At 39.5% G+C, this 18673-nt stretch overlaps 2 protein-coding genes across 11 annotated transcripts; both read right to left on the reverse strand.

The window, feature by feature from the left end:
• Positions 1-946: 946 nt before the first annotated feature.
• LOC148847068 (mitochondrial import inner membrane translocase subunit TIM17-2-like) lies at positions 947-1784 on the reverse strand. Its single transcript, XM_088951646.1, has 2 exons — positions 1627-1784; positions 947-1530 (listed from the first exon to the last, which is right to left on the reverse strand). The coding sequence occupies exons 1-2, from the start codon at positions 1775-1777 to the stop codon at positions 1310-1312; spliced, it is 372 nt and encodes a 123-aa protein (XP_088807772.1). The 5' UTR covers positions 1778-1784; the 3' UTR covers positions 947-1309.
• A 6583-nt stretch (positions 1785-8367) lies between these two features.
• LOC148847069 (auxin-responsive protein IAA26-like) lies at positions 8368-12303 on the reverse strand. 10 transcript variants are annotated; one of them, XM_088950849.1, is made up of 8 exons: positions 11968-12104; positions 11729-11829; positions 11513-11609; positions 10645-11366; positions 9663-9934; positions 9152-9299; positions 8721-8785; positions 8368-8614 (listed from the first exon to the last, which is right to left on the reverse strand). In XM_088950849.1, the coding sequence occupies exons 4-8, from the start codon at positions 11328-11330 to the stop codon at positions 8568-8570; spliced, it is 1218 nt and encodes a 405-aa protein (XP_088806975.1). In that variant the 5' UTR covers positions 11331-11366; positions 11513-11609; positions 11729-11829; positions 11968-12104; the 3' UTR covers positions 8368-8567. The 10 variants fall into 10 exon arrangements, with proteins under 10 accessions (XP_088806975.1, XP_088806970.1, XP_088806974.1 ...); XM_088950844.1 differs by having other exon boundaries at positions 9663-9937; XM_088950848.1 differs by having other exon boundaries at positions 11729-12106.
• Positions 12304-18673: the final 6370 nt, after the last annotated feature.

Here is an 18673-nt window from a genome sequence, read left to right on the forward strand (position 1 = left end):
TCACTTGAGCCAAAGTATAGGGTACTTATCAAGAATTTCCACTTTGATTTTTTGGCTTGGCTATCTTGAATGTGTTCCATCCATCGGTCCATGTAGTGAAAATCATAAGGCTTTTCACCAAAGGATTAGAGGGCTGCGGTTGAAATTTCTTTAGGATGCGCCCTAGCCAGGGGTATCAACTATAAATTTTGATTTTGAATTCGAGATTTGACGTAATTGAATTGAATAGTTAATTCTTATATAAAATATTTAAATGTACAATTTATATATAAAATAATTAAATCATATAAATAGTTTATACACTATATAAATAAAATATTTATTTTATATATTTATTAATTACCTAAAATAATTAATCGGTCGAATTTGAATTGAATCAAATATTCGAATAATTAATCAAATTCAAAGATTAATTTTAAATATTGTTAGATATCGAATCAAATTCGATACATTTACACCCCTACCCCTTGCCGGAAGGAAACTCGAGTAGGGGTTAGGAAAACCCTTAGTCATTGGGTAGCAACTTCAACTTAGGGGATTTATTGTTTTCAAACTGTCGTTGACCCAAATGGTAAAACTGTTCAGCGTCGAAATCGTTCAGGCAACAGTTTTTGTTTTACCCTTAATCTATTCTTGGGCCCAAAACTAGTGACTTGGTAAAAAAACTGTTGACCCGGATAGTCCAATCGTCAAGCCAAACAACAGTTCACAATTTAATAAAGGATGCAAAGTAGATTAGAGAGGGGAGGAATTGAGATAAGACCAATCTCAAAGATCACAGAGAAAGAGAGAGAGAGAGAGAGAGAGAGGCAAAGAAGAAAAAACAAATCTGAGGTTGGAGAAAATTGAGATCCGTGTATAAATATATATATATATATATATATTATATATATTATATTATATATATATATATATATTATAATTATTATTATACACATATAAATAAAATACTCTGCATTTCACTGCAGAATTTTAAATTACAGGTCCCATAATCTACTAGTAACCCTATAAACAGCATACTGCCCGTGAATTTAAGATCAATTCACGTCAGATTCATCCCCTATACAGAATTCTGAGTTGGGCTGATCAGTCATTCTCCCCTATATATAGCCCATAAAGGGCAATGCCGTGGATCGGGCCGTACCAACCGTGTTCTGCTAGACAAATACCCCACAAAAAAATAAAAAAAAAAGAAAGGAAAATAGCAACAAATAAACAACAGCAATATCTTCCATGTAATGCTTAGCATAGAATTCGCAAACAAGATCACCGGCCAAAAACTATAGCTCCACGTAGGCCGTCACCCATCTCACTTGTACTCGAAGGATGGAATCGGCGTACTGGGCGTATCAAAACTCTCCAAAATCTCCGTCTTGCTTCCACCACCGCTACTAGCCCCCTTCACCAAGAGGAAGAAGACCCCTCCATCGAAGACTCTATCCTCGCCAGGGCACTCGGCAACTGCCCCATTGGAAAGCCAGGCCCACCAGCCATATTCGGCAATGACTCCTCCATCATTGGAGGAAAATTCTGAGGAACACTCAAGACATTATTAAGCATGATTCAAAGCGCCTTCGATCAAAGCAAGCAATACACCAGCATACAATGCCGACCTCGAAGCCTTACCTAAACCTTGGCGCATCTGCAGGAACCCAGCGGTGGCTGCACCAGCAAAGATCGAGTTCCAAGGATCTTCCTTCTGGCGGATGTAGACCATAGAGCAGGGAACCCCGGAGACCGCTAGAGAGCCCAGCCCGGACCGTATCATAGACGACATTGGCGGCGCTTTTGGCATGGGTGCGGTGGGTAGCTCCGCCTTCCACTTCTTGAAAGGAATTTATAACTCCCCAAAAGGCGAGCATTTGATCGGTGGTTCTCAAGCGGTCCGCATGAATGCTCCACGCGTTGGCGGCAGCTTCGCCGTCTCGGGTGGTCTGTTCTCGGTCTTCGACCCATAGGGAGTTTTTTTCTTTTTTTTTTATTGGTTTGTTGGAAAAAGAATAATAATACAAACCCCAAATATTATAAGCTTTGTTTTCGTAAGAGATTAAGTCCAATGGGTTTGATTGTTCAATTACAAGAGAAATTGCACCTCTACACTTGTTTGGAAATTAGTTTTTCTCTTACAAAACCTAGTTTTGAACTTGTTTAACATTGAAAAATTATAAGCTTTGTTTTCGTATTCTAATAGAATTTGATTTATAATCCTTAGAAATAGTAGATGAGAGTATGGAGGTTTGATATGGCGCAATGCGTGTGCATGCATGCGCGTGCGCGTATGCGACGCAATGAGGCATGCACTCGTGTGACTCGCAAAGGGCGGCTTTGGTTTTGGTGTGATGTTGATCGTTAATCAACATTGATGAGATCAACAGTCACGATTCGATCGATTGTGATCAAGAGTCACAATTCATATTTAACAGTCATTAACTATTAACTATTTTTAAATACACTGTGACTATTCAAGGTGCCTTCTTTGAACCAACACCTACCTTTTCTTCATTCATCTTCATAAATTATTTAAGGAGCATGAATTAGACTTAAAAAACACTAATTTTTTTGAAATCCACTTTCTCTCTCTCTCTCTCTCTCTCTCTCTCTCTCTCTCTCTCTTTCTCTCTCTCTCGGTCTGGTCTGCTACAATCTTACAGAAGGTTTCTTCGAAAATTCTTCAACTTTGATGGTTGCAGATTCTTGTCCAAGGCTCTGTTGTATCCTGGGAACGGATTTGCCTGTGACCCAATAACAAACTCAGTGAAACTGAATAGGGGCAAATAACGTTCTAAAAACAATATTTTCAGACGTGCCTCCGAGCTTCTCCTCCAAAGATACAATGACCCCATTTCCTAATAGAGAGAAAGAGGGAATCATGAGAAGTAGAGAGACGCCAAATGCAAGAGGAAAGCAAGTGAGTATAAGAGTCTATATCCCGGTACACCAACCCACAGGTCAAAGGTGGCATTTGTGGTATTGTCATACTCAAAGAAGGTGTCTTCATTTTCATCATCGAAAACGAGCGAGTGTAAGAGTCTAAGGTGGGTGGCGTTTGATAATCTGCCTTTCATAGGTAATTAACGTTTGGAGTCATGTCTTGAAAATAGATCTAAATTCCATTTTCATATCTTAAACTTTAATATCTAGGTTGGTGAATCCATTTTATGTTTTGCATAAGGGAAGGAAGAGGAACAGTATCTACTAGGGCAAACCCATTGTCCCTTTCATTCCTCTTCCTTCTCTTATCCGCCCATCTTTGTCAGCAAGTCTGGCAGCCTCTGTAATAGCTGCTACCATGCCTCCAAGATGAGTGCTCACATTAGAATTATTCCGGAGTTCCGCACCAACCACTCTTTCAGTGTTTGGGTGCGTTGCCAGTTTATCACGCACTAGCTTCGCTGTCGCATCCTTGCCAATCGACAAAGGAAATGTCGATGTTAACAATTGGGGAATAGGAATGACGACAGAAAATTCTGAGCATTTTGGCTTGTATCGCAGCTACACTGGCTTGTCGCCTTGACCGCCATCGCATCCTGGCTTGTATTGCACTAGCTTCAACGTCGCATCCTGGCTTGTCACCGGTTTATCACGCACTAGCTCCACACCTGGCAGGGTGTACTGTCCAACCACCTATTAAAAACAATCACCGAGGCAGAGGAAGAGGAAGATTATGAACAGTGTCAATGTCCTTCCTTGATATTAAAAAAAAATTTACCTTATTTTAGTTATTTTACAAAATTATTATCTTTTATTGATATTCAGGCAAAAAATTGCCCTTATCTACTAAAAACTCTATTTTTTATAATGACAAATTATACTCTCATTTCTCGATAAAATCTTGTTCTATTTATTGCCATCGAACGAGAAGAGAAACAGTGATGGAGAACTTGAAGTAACCCTATGATAGAGATCTCATCAGAAAAAATCTCTCTCAAATCCCATTCTTCCCTCTCTCTCTCTCTCTCTCTCTTTGAGAACTCAAAGAAACCCTTTCGGTAGATTTGACGTCGACCTTTGCGATGCCATGGTTCAAATCCCATTCTTCCATGCCTTTTTTCCCTGTTTTGTTTTCCTTGTTTTCATCTCATGGCTTTAAGCAAATCCACTCGTAACGACCCTCCAAAGGAATGCCCTTCACAATCGTTTCTGTTCAAGTTTCTCTGTTTCAGAGAAGAAATCGTAGATCTCAGCCTCTGTTGGCATGTTCTCCACTGTCGATCTCTCGTGGAAATTCGACTCGATGCCAAACATCGCCTAAGGGAGTGGGGCTCACCAAGTGAAAACTTGAAATAGGTTATAGGGACTTGAAAATAAGATGGTGTTTCCTTGGTCATTTCTCTTGTTCCAAGTGCATTTTTTTTAACCTTCTTTTTTGTTGGCATGTTTCTTATAAGGAAGACAAAGAGGAAAATATACAACAAAACAGATAAATAAAAATAAAAAATAAAAAAGATATAATACATAAGATTGGCTTCAGTCATGACAAGTCCGTACTTACACCATGCCAATAAGTAACAACTTCTTATAATTTTGCATGAAAAATATCTCCCCTTGAAATAAAACATATAAATACAAAGATATTCCCAATACAAGAATGTAAAGATTATTGAAACGGGCATCGCCTCACCGAAGCCGATCCATAGAAATAAGGAGTATGGCTTTAATATATTGATCGGATCCGGAAGGACAGCATTATGGGCAGAGTAGTGTTGTGCCAAAAAACTCATTACTTGGCTCTTTGTCAAAATGTTTGGTGCAGTGGCATCAACCCAAGAAATAAGATAACTAGCAGACTTCAAGAAGAAAATTTGTACTGGGCTTATCATTTATTTGGGAAAATCATTTTTATCTATTTTCTTTCCTTTCTATTGCCTCAACTGATTTGATTCTTGAGGTTTAACCATTAGTGGCAGGGTTGATATTGTACTGCTTTTGCTTGTAACATTTTCGTTATAAACAAATTAAGTGTGAATATGTGGTGCAAAGTGCAAATAGAAAGGACATTGTTTCACTTGGTAAATTGTACAGCTTGTATGCTAGTTGGATTGTTTGGATGGAGTATAAGCAACCAGGAAGCTTCCACATTGCTGAGGATCAAGAGACTTGGGATTCTTCTTCACAGCTTAAACGGGACATCAGGTTTAAAATTTAACAAATCTTCAACCCAAGACTTAACTGTAGGGATTATTTAGAACAGGTAGAAAAGTCTTTTTGCTGAAACTTCTTTTGATGGCTGCTCTCATTTAAATTCAAAGTTATTAATAACAAAGCAAAACTTAAATTCAAAGTTAGAATACAACTGATGCAGACTGCATGGGTTTAGCACACGAACAATCCAAAGGATCACCTATGTAGGGCTAAAGCAAAGTTGTGTCATGTGTGGAGAAGCTGCCTGCTTGACCCGACTAAGGATTCTTTTTCCCAATAATAATAATAATGGCAACGACACTCCCTAATCGGGTCAGGCCAAGCAGACCGACCATGTGACCGTGCCGTATAAATTGCACCTTGCGTAATAGTTTTTTTAGTCAACGTTTAAAGTATCGTTACGTATCGATCGATGCGTATCGCTTTGGGGCCCTTCTGAAATATTCCTACAGTGGATGTATCGGGAGTCTAACTGGTTCAGGAGATGGAGGGGTCTTAGACCGGTTCCACTGAACCAGTTTTGAAAATAAATAAAAAAAAGGTAAAAAAATGAGTATCGAAAGCCTGATATGCCCCCTATCGGTGTATCAGGTGTATCAGGTGTATCGATACTTTGAACTTTGGTTTTAGCAACTTCCCCCCACATTAATAGTTTTTAAAAATTGCCCATAAGGAAATGATTGTTTAGGATACCTTTTTCTTTGTAACAAACCCATATTGTTCAATGTTCATTCGCGGGGTTGTGTCACTACTGTACAGGGTGGCAGTTTGTAAATTATCCAAAAACAAAATCCCTTGGGTCCAAATATTGTTCATTCTCTGGTTTTTCTCTGAACAATCATCAATGAACCATAAGAAATAGTGGAATATATCTAACATGGTGTGGTTAAAACCATGTCGTTTGAACCAAACCACTCTATGAAGCAATGTTTTAAAAAACAACTCGGAAACGGAATCATTTTGGTCACCGGTTTTTTTGTCAGCGGTCTAACTGTTTGGTTTGAATGGACGGCCCGTTCTGATAGTAAAATTAAAAATAAAAAATAAAAAATGGTCAAAACCGTTGAGTGGATCGATGGTTCGACCGTCGAGTCAATAATTTGTTGACTTTTTCAACAATTTTTTATCAGATTCCGGATTTTGGATAAAACAGAACTGGTTGCCTGGATGATTCCCGGGCCGAACAGTCTAACCGACCGGGTCAATGATAGTTGGAAACGTTGCTATGAAGTATTCCGTAACATGGTGCGGTTGTATTGTTAGCAAAAGCATATATATATATATATAGATAGATAGATAGATAGAGAGAGAGAGAGAGAGTTTTGACCAACCAAAACCCCAGCCATGAATTTTATAATATCCTGTGGAATAGAGAACCATGTATGGATGATTTCAAAACATGCCACACATTAATTAAATCACCAACGTCAATGGGTGTGATGTGTTTCAGAACCGGTTCACAGAATATCCACATTATACAACATACACCCCTCTTAGCTGACAAGTTCAGACTTCAGAGCGAGCCAAAATTTGTGCACCAGCAGAAAGACCATAGTTTTTTCTGATAATATATAGCAAAGTTGAAGTCGTGCCGTGCTCCTCCTAGCTTCAAGAGAGGTTACACGGTTTACTCAGCTCAGACTGTTGCACAGTGAAAGGCACCACCGACCTTCATCCGTTTCTTCCTGTTTGTGTTTGTTTAGATCTTCTATATTTTTATCGTATAGCAATCAATTAGTGAGCAACTTGTAAACTTTATCTTCTATTTGAATATATAGTATTTTCAGATGAGCCATCCGCCATCCGGGTACATGAGAAATATACTATGGAATATATTCTAATGGACGAAAAAAATCAGACAAACAACAAGTCATCTCTCTCTCTGCACAATTACAATTACTCGTGGAAATTCCTTTCGTATTGGACCTAAAGTTTTGCTTGTCGCCATGGTCGGTTAGGCACGGCTCAACGACAATGACCCTTCACTCCTGGTCAATAACCCAATTGGATGTCATGACCCCCATGAGAACCGACATTGATGGAGTCCTCCTCCCCCGAGTCCTGATCAGTCCTGAGTCCTGAATCCCTCGCTACTGGTTGCAATGGTGAATCTAGACTTTGCATTCTAATCAAACACTGCTATATATGTTACGGATCACTTGATCAGATTGTAAAAAGAAAACACGTTCAGATGAAAAATACACCATTAAACCCAATCTTGTTGAGCAGCCTGATTTCCATTTTGAAAGGGGCAAAAAAAAAAGAGGTAACCCATCCATCTACCATCTATCATCCACCATTCCATTCAACCATCAAAAAGTTGTCAGACTAAGAACAGAAAGTACTAAATGGCGTATCCTATTTTATTTTATTTTCCCACCTAAAAGCGAGGTCAGGCCATGGCCAAAAAAGTTCATTGAGACTTGAGAGAAAAATGTGGTGGTCTGGCTTCAATGGCCAGCCGGCCTCACACAAAACTAAAGGGAGGAAAAAACCAAGTATAAGAACTTTACAGCCCATCATGCTTGAAAGGCTGAACTTGTGAGGGTGACCCTTGCAGAGCTTGTGAACAACACATTCTCTCATGAGCGCACATACTCCAAAACCCAAATGAGACATTCAAACGAGCAAATCGATGGTTTGCACTTCGGAACAGCGCATGCACACGCTGATGGTGATGGAGACTGCCCCCTTCCCCGACACATGGCCCCTCAAATAACTTTGGACGATTCATATATATCCTTCATCCATTTATCTCCCAATACCCATTGGACACTTGGTTCTTGCATCAATTTTACATTCTTCCCCACAATCGGTGACAGCAAAATGCATTTCATCTCTTGGGGACGTAGCGTTGGCGTAAGCGACTGGATTAATCATTCATTCATATATATATATATATATATATATCAGTTGCAGAGGACTCTTTTAGTTTTGGGTTCGTCACTTCATCCCACAGTATCCACCCAGGCAAAAAATAATAGAGGGAATTCAATGGGTTAACAGCGTCATGATACTGACGTTTGACTGACAGTACAGGCCACAGGGTGCGATAGGCATGTTTGGTTACCATCATGACTTTAGCAGCATAAGAAAAGCTCTTTTCCCACTTCGGAATCAAGTGGTTTAGGATTTCAGGTAGGGGTACAGTCAGTCGATGCATAGGGACATAGGGACGTTTTCTTCGGCGTTGCTTAATTGATTACTTTAGGGTTTTGGACACCATTTGTAAACTCATCGGTGCTTATATATATAACCCATCGAGCTGCCTTTTCTTTTGTACAAACGACTAACAGCTAGCAGTGCAGTCCATCCCCCACAGAATACAAGCACTAATTAATACTGCAAAAAAGAAAACAAAAAAAAAAAAGGAAAGGCACATTTTGAAACCAAATTAATGGAGTCTCCATAGGACAACTCTTTGTTCACCTTACTCCAGTGTCAATGGTCTTTCCTCGCACAGTGCTGCCAACTGATCAAAGGAATCATCATATCACAACCTCGCTATACTTACCTAAAGGTACTGAACAAACCATAAGAATGACCTTTTTCTCAAGTGGGCTAACTAGCATGCTTACTGTATAATGCGGGAAGTTCAGAGCTCTTCAACACACGCAGCCTCTTCACCGTTGATACGAACATACTGTACAAACAGACGTTGAATATGAATGAACCATGGTTTATGCGGGAATTAATTCAACAAGTTACAGAAAAAGTGGTTGATGCTTTTGGATTTTCAGATATAATAACAACTTTTGATAGATAGATTCAAATATATATGAGAAAAGAATCAGGCACCAAGGGTTTGTCGAGCAGGAATCACATGTATTTTGGTTAAAAGGTACACCTTTCTGTCTCGGGTTTTGTGTAAGCAAGTGATTAATGGAACTAAAAAGAGGAGTGAAGATTTCATCGAACAAAAAAAATATAAGTATACATGAAATATGAAGAATCTCCATCAGCATTTGTTTAAAAATAAACACCAGATTTACAGTGGGAAGATGCTTACTGCCATGGGACATCTCCAACCAGCATCCTGTCTCCTTCGTTATCCTCGTAAACAAGAGTATATTCCCCACTACCGTCTAATAATCCTGTAATTGCCTTCTCCTCTTCCGTCTTGTTTTGATTTCCAACAGCTGAAGAATCTCTTTGAGCTAAACATGAAAGCAAAATGAATTAACAAACTGCCATCTCGATCTACTATTTACTTTCTTCACACACCAAAAAGGAAAAAAAAATCATCTAAAGCAACAGTTCAGCAAGGCCAAATAAACAAGGATTATTACGAGTTATAATACATGCAAGCAAGGACGGAGCTAAAGGGTGATGAAGGAGGTGGGCTCCCCAACATTTTCTTTTTCCCAAGATTTGTACAATAGCCCACCGGAAGAATCTGGCTCCGTCCGTAATACAAGGAATTAAAACATTTTAACCTTCTCTAATATTGAGTTTCTATAACCTGTAGAAAAAAAAAGGAGATTTGAACCTAAACTTAAGTACTTGACCACGTAGACAACCTGCTAGAAGGCCTCTAAAGAGTTCATCTACCGCAGAGGAGAGCTTTTCATAGCTATCATAGGCTTTAAGATCCACCTTTCTGCCGATAGGAACTCCATCCATGTTGATCTTCACAAACAAATTCTTGCAATCTCTAGGCTTTCCGGTGGTCACCTCAGCTGGTAAAACCTTGTGCGTTTCAGGAGGTGGTGGCTTTGAAGAGCTACTGCTTGCAAGGTTTTTCCGGAATGATCGAACAGGAGGCCACCCCACAACGGGAGATGGAGCGATTCTGCTTTACGTTTTTAGGCCAACAAATCACCAGAAAGGGACAATAAAAACAGTAGTCAAATGAGTAACTTACATTTTCCATAGGTGAACAAGTATAACAATGACTCACACCAAGATACCAGTCCGGAAAGGAAAACAAAACCAAAAACTAGAATCACCATATGGAAAACAAGCAGCGAAAATATTTCCAGGAAAAAAAAAAGCAGCTACTCCCAATAAATTTAGTTCGTAAACAATGTAAACACCAAGACAGACTCAATTTTCAAAGCGAGAGTAACAAAAATAAATTGAAGAGAAAAGTTTTAAAGGTCTACATTATCAGTTTAGATTGGCAACCCAAAAAAAAGCATTCCCAGCTTAGATAGAAAGAAAAACCTTCAGCAGGACCAGCAGTAGATCCAGAAAAACAAGAATCAAACGTGAATTGCTAAAACAATTTTCCAGCGTTCAATGATGAAAATGAAAATAAAGCAAAAAAAAAAGTTCTTAACAGTGAAAAGTTGTCCCTTTTACATAAAGCGCCATTACTCAGAACTCAGTGCTTTCTTGCAAAAACCTAGAAAATACAAAAGAACCTAAAAATTTGCTTAAAAAGAAAAGCGCTTGTTTTTACATCACCGAATACCTGACCCAGAAAATCCAACAATAAATGAAGACGACCGGATAAAAGAAAGAAAATATCAGGAGGAAAAGTAATAAAAGCTGGGGTACCTTTTCTGAGAGCTGTTGGGAACAGCTGTATTTGCAGAAGCTGGCGAACATGCCTTCATCTCTGGGTTCTGCAACTCCGCCACTTTTGTGCTACAAGCCTGCGGAGATTCCTTTGTCATAACGGACAAGCCTTGCGGGATCGGCAACTGAAGAAACGAAGGCTTTAGCTGCTGCTGTTGTTGTTGTTGTTGTTGTTGAGTATTCATCTGGAAAGCCAGATTAGATGGAGAGGGGGAAGAACCAGAAGACCATGGAGAAGAAAAAAGACCGCCAGCTGATTTTTCAGAAAATGAAAGCTTCTCGCTTGGGTTCCCCTTGTTTACCCCCCATGTTTCTTCTGCTTTTTCTTCAACCGTATCTAAAGATCCTCTTTTTGCGACATGAGAAACGTTGTTGTTGCTGGTGTTGCTGCCGCTGCTACTGTTATTACTGTCGTTGGGGGTCATAGAAATTATAGAAGAAAAACAACCAAGAGAGAGAAGCGATTCCTCCCTCTCGTTACCGTTGCTCCTGTTGCTTTCTTTGGTAAACCAATCTACTCCAGGGAGTCCAAGCCTGAGTTCTAGCTTTTTATCCTCTGAAACTCCATAGTTTCCCTCGTCTCTTCTCGCTACCCACTCTCTTTCATCCGGAATTAAATCAAGCAACTGCGGACATACCTCTCCATTCCTTGGACATCCCTCCATTTTCTTTTCTTTTTTCTTTTTATTTAAACCAGGAAACTAATGAAGATAAACGGAAGAAACACAGATGGAACAAGCACCCAGTACTTCAGCTTCTCACCGTGGAATAAGTAATAATGAGAAAGAAGAAACCACCTTCAACAGAAAAGGACAAAAAAATCAAACTTAGATAGAGAGAAAGGTACCTAGCTAGCATGCCTTAATAAAAGCTCCAAAGGATTAAAAACAACATCCTAAAGCCATGAACTGCTCAAACAAAGGCCCAGAGAGACCGAAGCAGCACTGTAACAGCAGAAGACCTAAATCAGATGATAAGAACTAGACATAAACCACGGAGAAAGAAAAACGGGAGAGAGATGAGAACTTGAGAGAACGACAGTGACGATAGAAGTCTCTGCTACCTCTTTCGCCGATCCGATGGGACTCTCAGCTTCGTATGTTATTAGTACACGAAGTGGGTGATGCTGCTCTTCTTTTCTATATATCTTCCTTTTATGTTAGACTAGGAGGATTATAGGAAGGGCGGAGAAGTAGAGGAAAAAAACAGAGAAACGCAGACAGATTCCCTCACTCAAACAATCAGAGAGGCAGGCAGAAGCAAAAGCAGAAACAGAAGAAGAAGTTCCAACACGCAACCAACCTCGTAGTGTAGACACGCAGACGCAGAGGACCAAAACCAACGTTGTTGATGCTGCTTATTTCTGCTGTTGTCCAAAGAGTGCTCAGCTCGACAGCTCTTATCCCTATAATATACCACTATGCTACACTAGCACAAGCAACTAACCTTGTTACTTGTAAAATATATATATAGAGAGAGAGAGAAATTAATATACTGATAAACTGGGTATGCTTGAGACTGTAGTCACTGTACAGAAAGAGGCTTAGGCTTGACGATAGACCCTAATTAAGATGGGTCATCTTTTTAAAGAGGAGTGGACTGTGGACTGTGGACTGTGGAGGAGGCTACCAGAGGTCCAGAGTCCAAAGGCCCATCATTTAATTATTTACACATATCTTTAATATTTTAATCGAAAAAAAAAGGAAAGAGTGAGTGAATACTGAAGTGATGGGGGAAGGGGGAAAGAGAAGATTTGCATGATCCATATATGTGCAGCTGCAGCCTGCAGGGTTTTGTGCAATTAAGACATGCAATTCCCATGTTCTGTTCTATCCCTCTCTCTCTCTCTGTGTCCTACACTCCCTGCCGTCCAAAGCCTCGAATTTGGTTCCCTCGTCCGTATTTAATTCCTCTTCCTCGTCGTTGGATCGTAAAAAGATCGGCTAATTGTCATACTTCTTTTTCAGTCCTCAGGCTCGAATATTTCGTATCAAAACAACGTTTTGACTTTTGAGCTTTGGCATGATATTTGTTCATTATGGCATCACCCTATTGTATATTGTATTGATCAAATTCAAAAATAAATATTTTGTAGTGATTGGAAAGATTAATGGCAAGATGCAGATCTAATGGTTTTAGGAGCATATACTAAAATATTAATTTTTTATTTTGGAGGCAAGATTTGTGTGTGGGTTTCACGGGTATGTGATGCACCAAAATATATTTCTTAATAGGAATGTCAATGCATCCCGATAAGATATGTTTTAGTCCTGAACTGATTATTAGTTATGGCAAAATCATGGACCCAATAGACATGATTATACTAATATTTATATTTATTTATTTAAAACAATAATAACCTAAACTTTAATTTTGATAATATAACTTTAATAAAATAACAGTACAATAACAATTATTTATATATTAATAAATTAATTGTTTTAACTAATATTATATATCCAACTTACACAAAGTATAATAAAAATTACATGAAAACTAAGAAAAACCTTTTATATATATAACTATTTGAAACAATCAATAATCAAAATTAAACAAATTATTAATCAAGATAAAACCAATTATATAGTCTATTTGGAACAAACAAAAATTATTGGTTTGATTCGATTTAATTGATTGGACAAAATTGACCCATTCACAGCACTAATTTCTAGAATACGATGTAAGATGAAAACTAATAGCCACGCCATTGTAATGTTTTTAAGGATTAAAATATCAATATACATGTTCTTGTTCGCATTGGCCGAGTTCAATACTGTCATTTTACTCCTAAGGCGAGGTACAAGGTGTTTGAAGTTCAGGTGTCTGAGATAGCCGAGGCAGATAGATCGATCTTGCAAGGTGAGAGAGATTGTCAGAGGCCCGGAGTTGGCACCCGAGGTGGAGGATCTGACGATCAAGCTAATAACAAGAGGTGGAAGGTGGATGAGGTCTTGGGTGCAGGCACCAAAGACAAGGCCGCTAAAGAGCAAGAGATCTCAGAGAGCAAGAAGAGTGCTTGAGAGCTAAGTTCTGTGATCTTTTACTTTGTGGGGGTCACCTCTTATTTGTATTTGAGGCTGCCAGGGGGCGGGTGACCTTGGACAGCCTGGATGCAGTCTGTAGCGAGGGAGCAATCGTCTGGGAGCGCCAGGTGAGGGCGCGCGATTGGTCCAGCGCGAGGTGCTGACACCAGCTCTGTCCGCGACCCGATTGGACCCGCTATGTGCTTCGCCGCCTGACGTGTGTAGGCTCGCCATTGGCCCAGTCGGATGCGCCTACATCATTTGCCCCCCGCTCCTAAGGTCAGGGTGGGGGTCCAAGATAGGAGGGGCCTCAGCTTCAGGCGAAGGGAGGGCATTGTCTCATACCAGGAGGCGTCAATAGACCTGTGCGCATCGTGGCCTGCATTGGCATCGGTATGCTTTTCCTTTGAATTGCGAGGATAGCCTCGGCTTGTGCAAGGCCTCGACTCGGTTACACTTGTAGAGGGGGGCCTTAGCTTCGGCTCCGAGTTTGCCGTGGGCAAAAGGGAGGTTGCCCCCAGTCTTGTGAATGCTGGGTGCGTCTCGCGAGGCCTTGGTTTCGGCTGAGGGTGCTGAGGAGGAAGTGCAAGGGTACCCGAGCTGGTGACTTGGTCGCTTTGTGAGGGAGTCTCTTTATGCGGTGTCATGGGTCGTGAAGGAAGCGGTTCCCAGAGCCGGATACGGGTCACACTAGTCGCGAGTTCCTAAATTGGCGAGTTGGGGGCCAAGCCCTCAACGGATTGCTGAGTCGTTGCCATAGGGAGGACGGGACGCGGGTGAACCAAACTGCGCTTTTGCTAAGTCATCACAGTTGGGTTGACCAGTGAGTTGCGGTGAGGAAGTGCTTTAGTTTGCCAGGCGTTGTTTCGTCTACCCAAGGTAGGCCACGAGTGTCGGTCAGCAGACGGATAGCAAAGGCGGCCGTTTGTCAGCCATTAGATCCCAAGCGATTTGGGCCATCCCTTTTCTTTAAATAGGGGCCTCAGCTTCGACCGTCACTTGTTCACTAGTGCCTTCGCTTCCAAGAGTTTCCTACTTCGCCAGAGCCCTCGATTTCGGTTGCTCGCCTTCATCTCCATTGTCCTCATTTTCTTCGTGTTGTTTGGTATTATTTTTCTTGTAGAGATGCATGTGAACGCCAAGAGACTACTACTGGAGGGCGCCTTGGCCAGGAAGAAGGGCCAAGTAGAGGCTCGAGGGGGGCAGACTCCGAGGAGAGTGGTCATGGTGCCGGCCCGCCAGGGGGACCCCATGTCCACACATCCACAGCCCCCGCTAGTGGGGGCGACAGAGGGAAGAAGGCTGAGGAGGATCAGCCAAGGAAGATTGGCCAGAAAAGGCCAGCTGAGGTGCCACCAGCACCTCCCGCGAAGAGGCATGTTGGCCGAGGTCAACATTTTAGTTCTCTCCTAATCCGAGGTATGAGGTGCCTAAAGTTGAGGCCAATAAAGAGCAGGAGATCTCAGAGAGCAAGAAGAGTGCTTGAGAACTAAGTTCTGGGATCTTTTACTTTGTGGGAGTCACCTCTTATTTGTACTTGAGACCGCCAAAAGGCGGGTGACCTCGAACGGCCTAGATGTAGTCTGTACTGAGGGCGCGATCATCTGGGAGCACCAAGTGAGGACGCGCGATTGGCTCCACGAGACTTGCCAAGCCCAGCCTAGCGTGCGCCCTGATTGGTCCACCATGATGTGTTGACACCAGCTTTGTCCACAACCCAATTGGTTCTGCTATGTTCTTCGCCACTTGACCTGTGTAGGCTCGCCATTGGCCCAACTAGATGCGCCTACATCAATACCCAATATCCAAAACTGGGTATCTATAAACATTATTATTGATAATCACATTTTTTCATTTGTTTTACCTTTTATAAACGATTAGAGGGTTGGGGCCCATATCTCTAAAAATTAAAATCTTACAAAAAAAACTGGTTTATCGTTTCTATCCATATATGTCTAAGATATGCCAATACAAATATGATTTGCCTATATACGAGTATGCCAAATTTACATTGTAATCGACTGTTTTTTTCAAATGGGCAACCAATAGAGGAAACATCAATTTGATATTCCTTTAACACTTCATGGTTTTTGCTTCTTAAAAATTAAAAAACATTTTATGACTGCTTTAACTCAACCAAACAGAAAATTCATATTACTCAAAACGCCTTGGATGTCTTTGATGTAACAACATTTTAAGTAAAAACAGCCACAATACCTAGGGGTTGCTTAAGCTGTATTGAGCAAAGGAAAGAAATTTTTTTTCTTTAATTAAAATACATTCAAATCTCACCATTCATTTGTTTTTCTTAGCCTAAAAGCTCCAACATGCTTCAAAAAAATGCTCCAATGAAAGTTCAGTAAAGCCATTTAGCCAGTGTAAGTTCAGTTCAACCTGTAAGCAGAAAAAAAAAAAAGAAAAGAAAATATGTATACTCGGTGCAGAGTTCAGAGATAAAAAATACAACTATTGCACATGCATTAGCTAATGATGAATTTATTAAGATAGTATGTGAAAAAAAGGGGTGGATATATTAGAGATACATACATTAATTTGATTTCGTAGATCAATGATACTAAGAGAGAGAGAGCTTTCTCTTTCCAATGGTTAAGCTATCAATTAATCAATTATTGCCAAGTTAGAGATACTTAACTTCAAATTAAGTAAATAAAATAAAGGGTAAAATACATAAAACTTCCCTATAGTTTTATTTTAACAAATACCTCATCTGAAATTTTCAGAAATTCGATAAAAGCCTCCCTTCCGTCACCATCCCAGATGGAAAACGTTAGACTGATGCACCAGTTTTTTTTTCTAAATATCCATTCTACCCTTTTATAAATTATTTTGCATACAAAATTACTGAAATAATCCCATTTTAACTCAACAAAAATACATATTTCAGTAATTTTATATATAAGAGATGATCGTTAAAGAAGGTTTTTATTGACTTAAAATAGAATTATTTCAGTAATTTTGTATGTAAAATAGTTTATAAAAGGGTAGAATGGGTATTTAGAAAAAAAACTGATGCATTAGTCAAACGTTTTCTATTTGGGACAGTGACGAAAATGAGGTTTTATTTGATCTCCTTAAAAGTTCAGGGGAGGCATTTGTTAAAATGAAACTATAAGGGAGGTTTTATGATTGATAGAAACTTCAGGAGAGATTTTTGTATTTTGGTAAACCTATTCAATTGTAAAACAAGCTTGAACAATAGAAAAAGCATTGACTATATATCATTAGATTTGAATTGAGTAGGACCAGACATCTATTGAATGTAAACTTAGAACAGAAACCATTTTCCTAGAGTTACAATTCGATCACTTGGAAAAACTATTTAATTTCTGGGTAACATTTGTTTTATGTGTTATATTGAAACATAAAGCAAAACAAAAATGGAGATGAACCACACAGCAAAAACAATTGCGAAGCAAAATTTCATTTATTCAATTAAAATGGCTTTCAAGAAGTATGATAGACACTGCCCAAGTTCCATGCCTATCATAAGCTTAATGAAACGAGTCTCCTTCTCTTACACTCATTGATGAGCTTTGTGGATCACTCGCTCAGACGAAACGAGGAAATCGTTTGATTAAATTTGAGGATGATTTTTTATTAATGAAAAAACAAATAACAGTTTTGTTTAAATAAATTCATTGGAAAAAAGAATTTTGCCTTCTAAGAAAATCGGATTTTATCTTCACAAGTTTTTTTTTTATTATTTATCTTAAGGCTTCGTTTGGGAGCGATGCAAATAAAGTGTGAATGCGATATGCAAAGTGTAAAATGATTCATATAAATGTAAAGTTGGATTGGTTTTGCATTGACAAATTTATCTTCTTAAGGCTTTTATCTTTAATAGGTGTAAACATGAATACCAATAAAATATATGTCTTTTTTAACAACAGCCCACATTGAATGCAAATTTACTTCATTTTTATCGATATACATTTATATCTCACCTTGGATGTAAACATACATTGAAAATGTGTTTTTTCTTATTTATCAATACATAATTGCATTAATTGAACCAGAATATATATTTATTTTGAACTGGGATTTACTTTCATTTACATCATTACCAAACAGAGCCTAAAGGGTTTACACCAAGTTTTTTAAAATGGAATCGAACAAAAAACTGGTCAGGGGTACGGTTCTGGGGTCGAACAGTCATTCAAATCGAACGAATGGCCAGTTTTGACAAAAAAATAAAAATATTTTTAAATTAAAAAAAAAATAAAAAACCGGTCAAACTATTGAACTCCGAATCCAGTGCATTTGGAGAGTCCATTAAAATTTCGACACGTCATTCAGTGCTCCACTGACCATTAGTTACAATCGGCTGAAACTTTATGAGTGACAAAAATAATTTTAAATAAAAAAATTAATAATTTTTTAAAGCTAATACGGACAGGAATTTTTTAAACCCTCACGTTCTCAGACTCTACTCGTGTGAGTAAGTTTCAGCCGGTTGTAAGTAATGGTCAATGAACACTATATGACGTGTCAAAATTTTAATGGACTCGAAGAGTCCAAACGCATTGGACCCATAGTGGTCGGGACAGCAATCATCCCACGTCAAAAAAAGAGGAAAACTCGGCGAATTGATTTGGATTTTGTGGAATGTGGTTGGCCTGCTCTACCACTACAATCGCCACCATGGACGGCAACCGACACGCGTCGAAAGTGATAACTCCACGTCAATATGAGTGGACCCCGCAGGGCACTGGCAACTGCTGCTGCTGCGCCTTTTGCGTGGGAGGCTCGTGACCCTCGCGGCTCCCGACCACCTCACATGCTCGACTTTTTATTCCCAGTCGGCACCGGCGTCCAACCAATAATGCTCTGTTCTCTTTCTTTTTTTTCTTTTTTTTTTTTTATTTTCTCCCTCAAACTAAAAGGATAATAACAGGGAAAGACGAAAACTGTCTATGTATACCTTTCTTTTTTATTTGTTGATGATCTTCCTTAGCCTCGTATCA

The sequence above is a fragment of the Nelumbo lutea genome, chromosome 6, assembly GCF_056320005.1.
Source record: "Nelumbo lutea isolate HS-2025 chromosome 6, American lotus-T2T, whole genome shotgun sequence".
NCBI classification, from domain to species: Eukaryota; Viridiplantae; Streptophyta; class Magnoliopsida; order Proteales; family Nelumbonaceae; genus Nelumbo; species Nelumbo lutea.

Coding starts and splice junctions, on each gene's coding strand:
- LOC148847068 (XM_088951646.1), bottom strand. CDS start 1,777: ATGTCGTCTATGATACGGTCCGGGCTGGGCTCTCTAGCGGTCTCCGGG. Junction 1,531..1,626: donor GCAGATGCGCCAAGGTTTAG/GTAAGGCTTCGA, acceptor AGTGTTCCTCAG/AATTTTCCTCCAATGATGGA.
- LOC148847069 (XM_088950842.1), bottom strand. CDS start 11,330: ATGGAGGGATGTCCAAGGAATGGAGAGGTATGTCCGCAGTTGCTTGAT. Junction 8,786..9,151: donor GTTGGAGATGTCCCATGGCA/GTAAGCATCTTC, acceptor CTGTTTGTACAG/TATGTTCGTATCAACGGTGA. Junction 8,615..8,720: donor TGAACTTCCCGCATTATACA/GTAAGCATGCTA, acceptor TCCTTTGATCAG/TTGGCAGCACTGTGCGAGGA.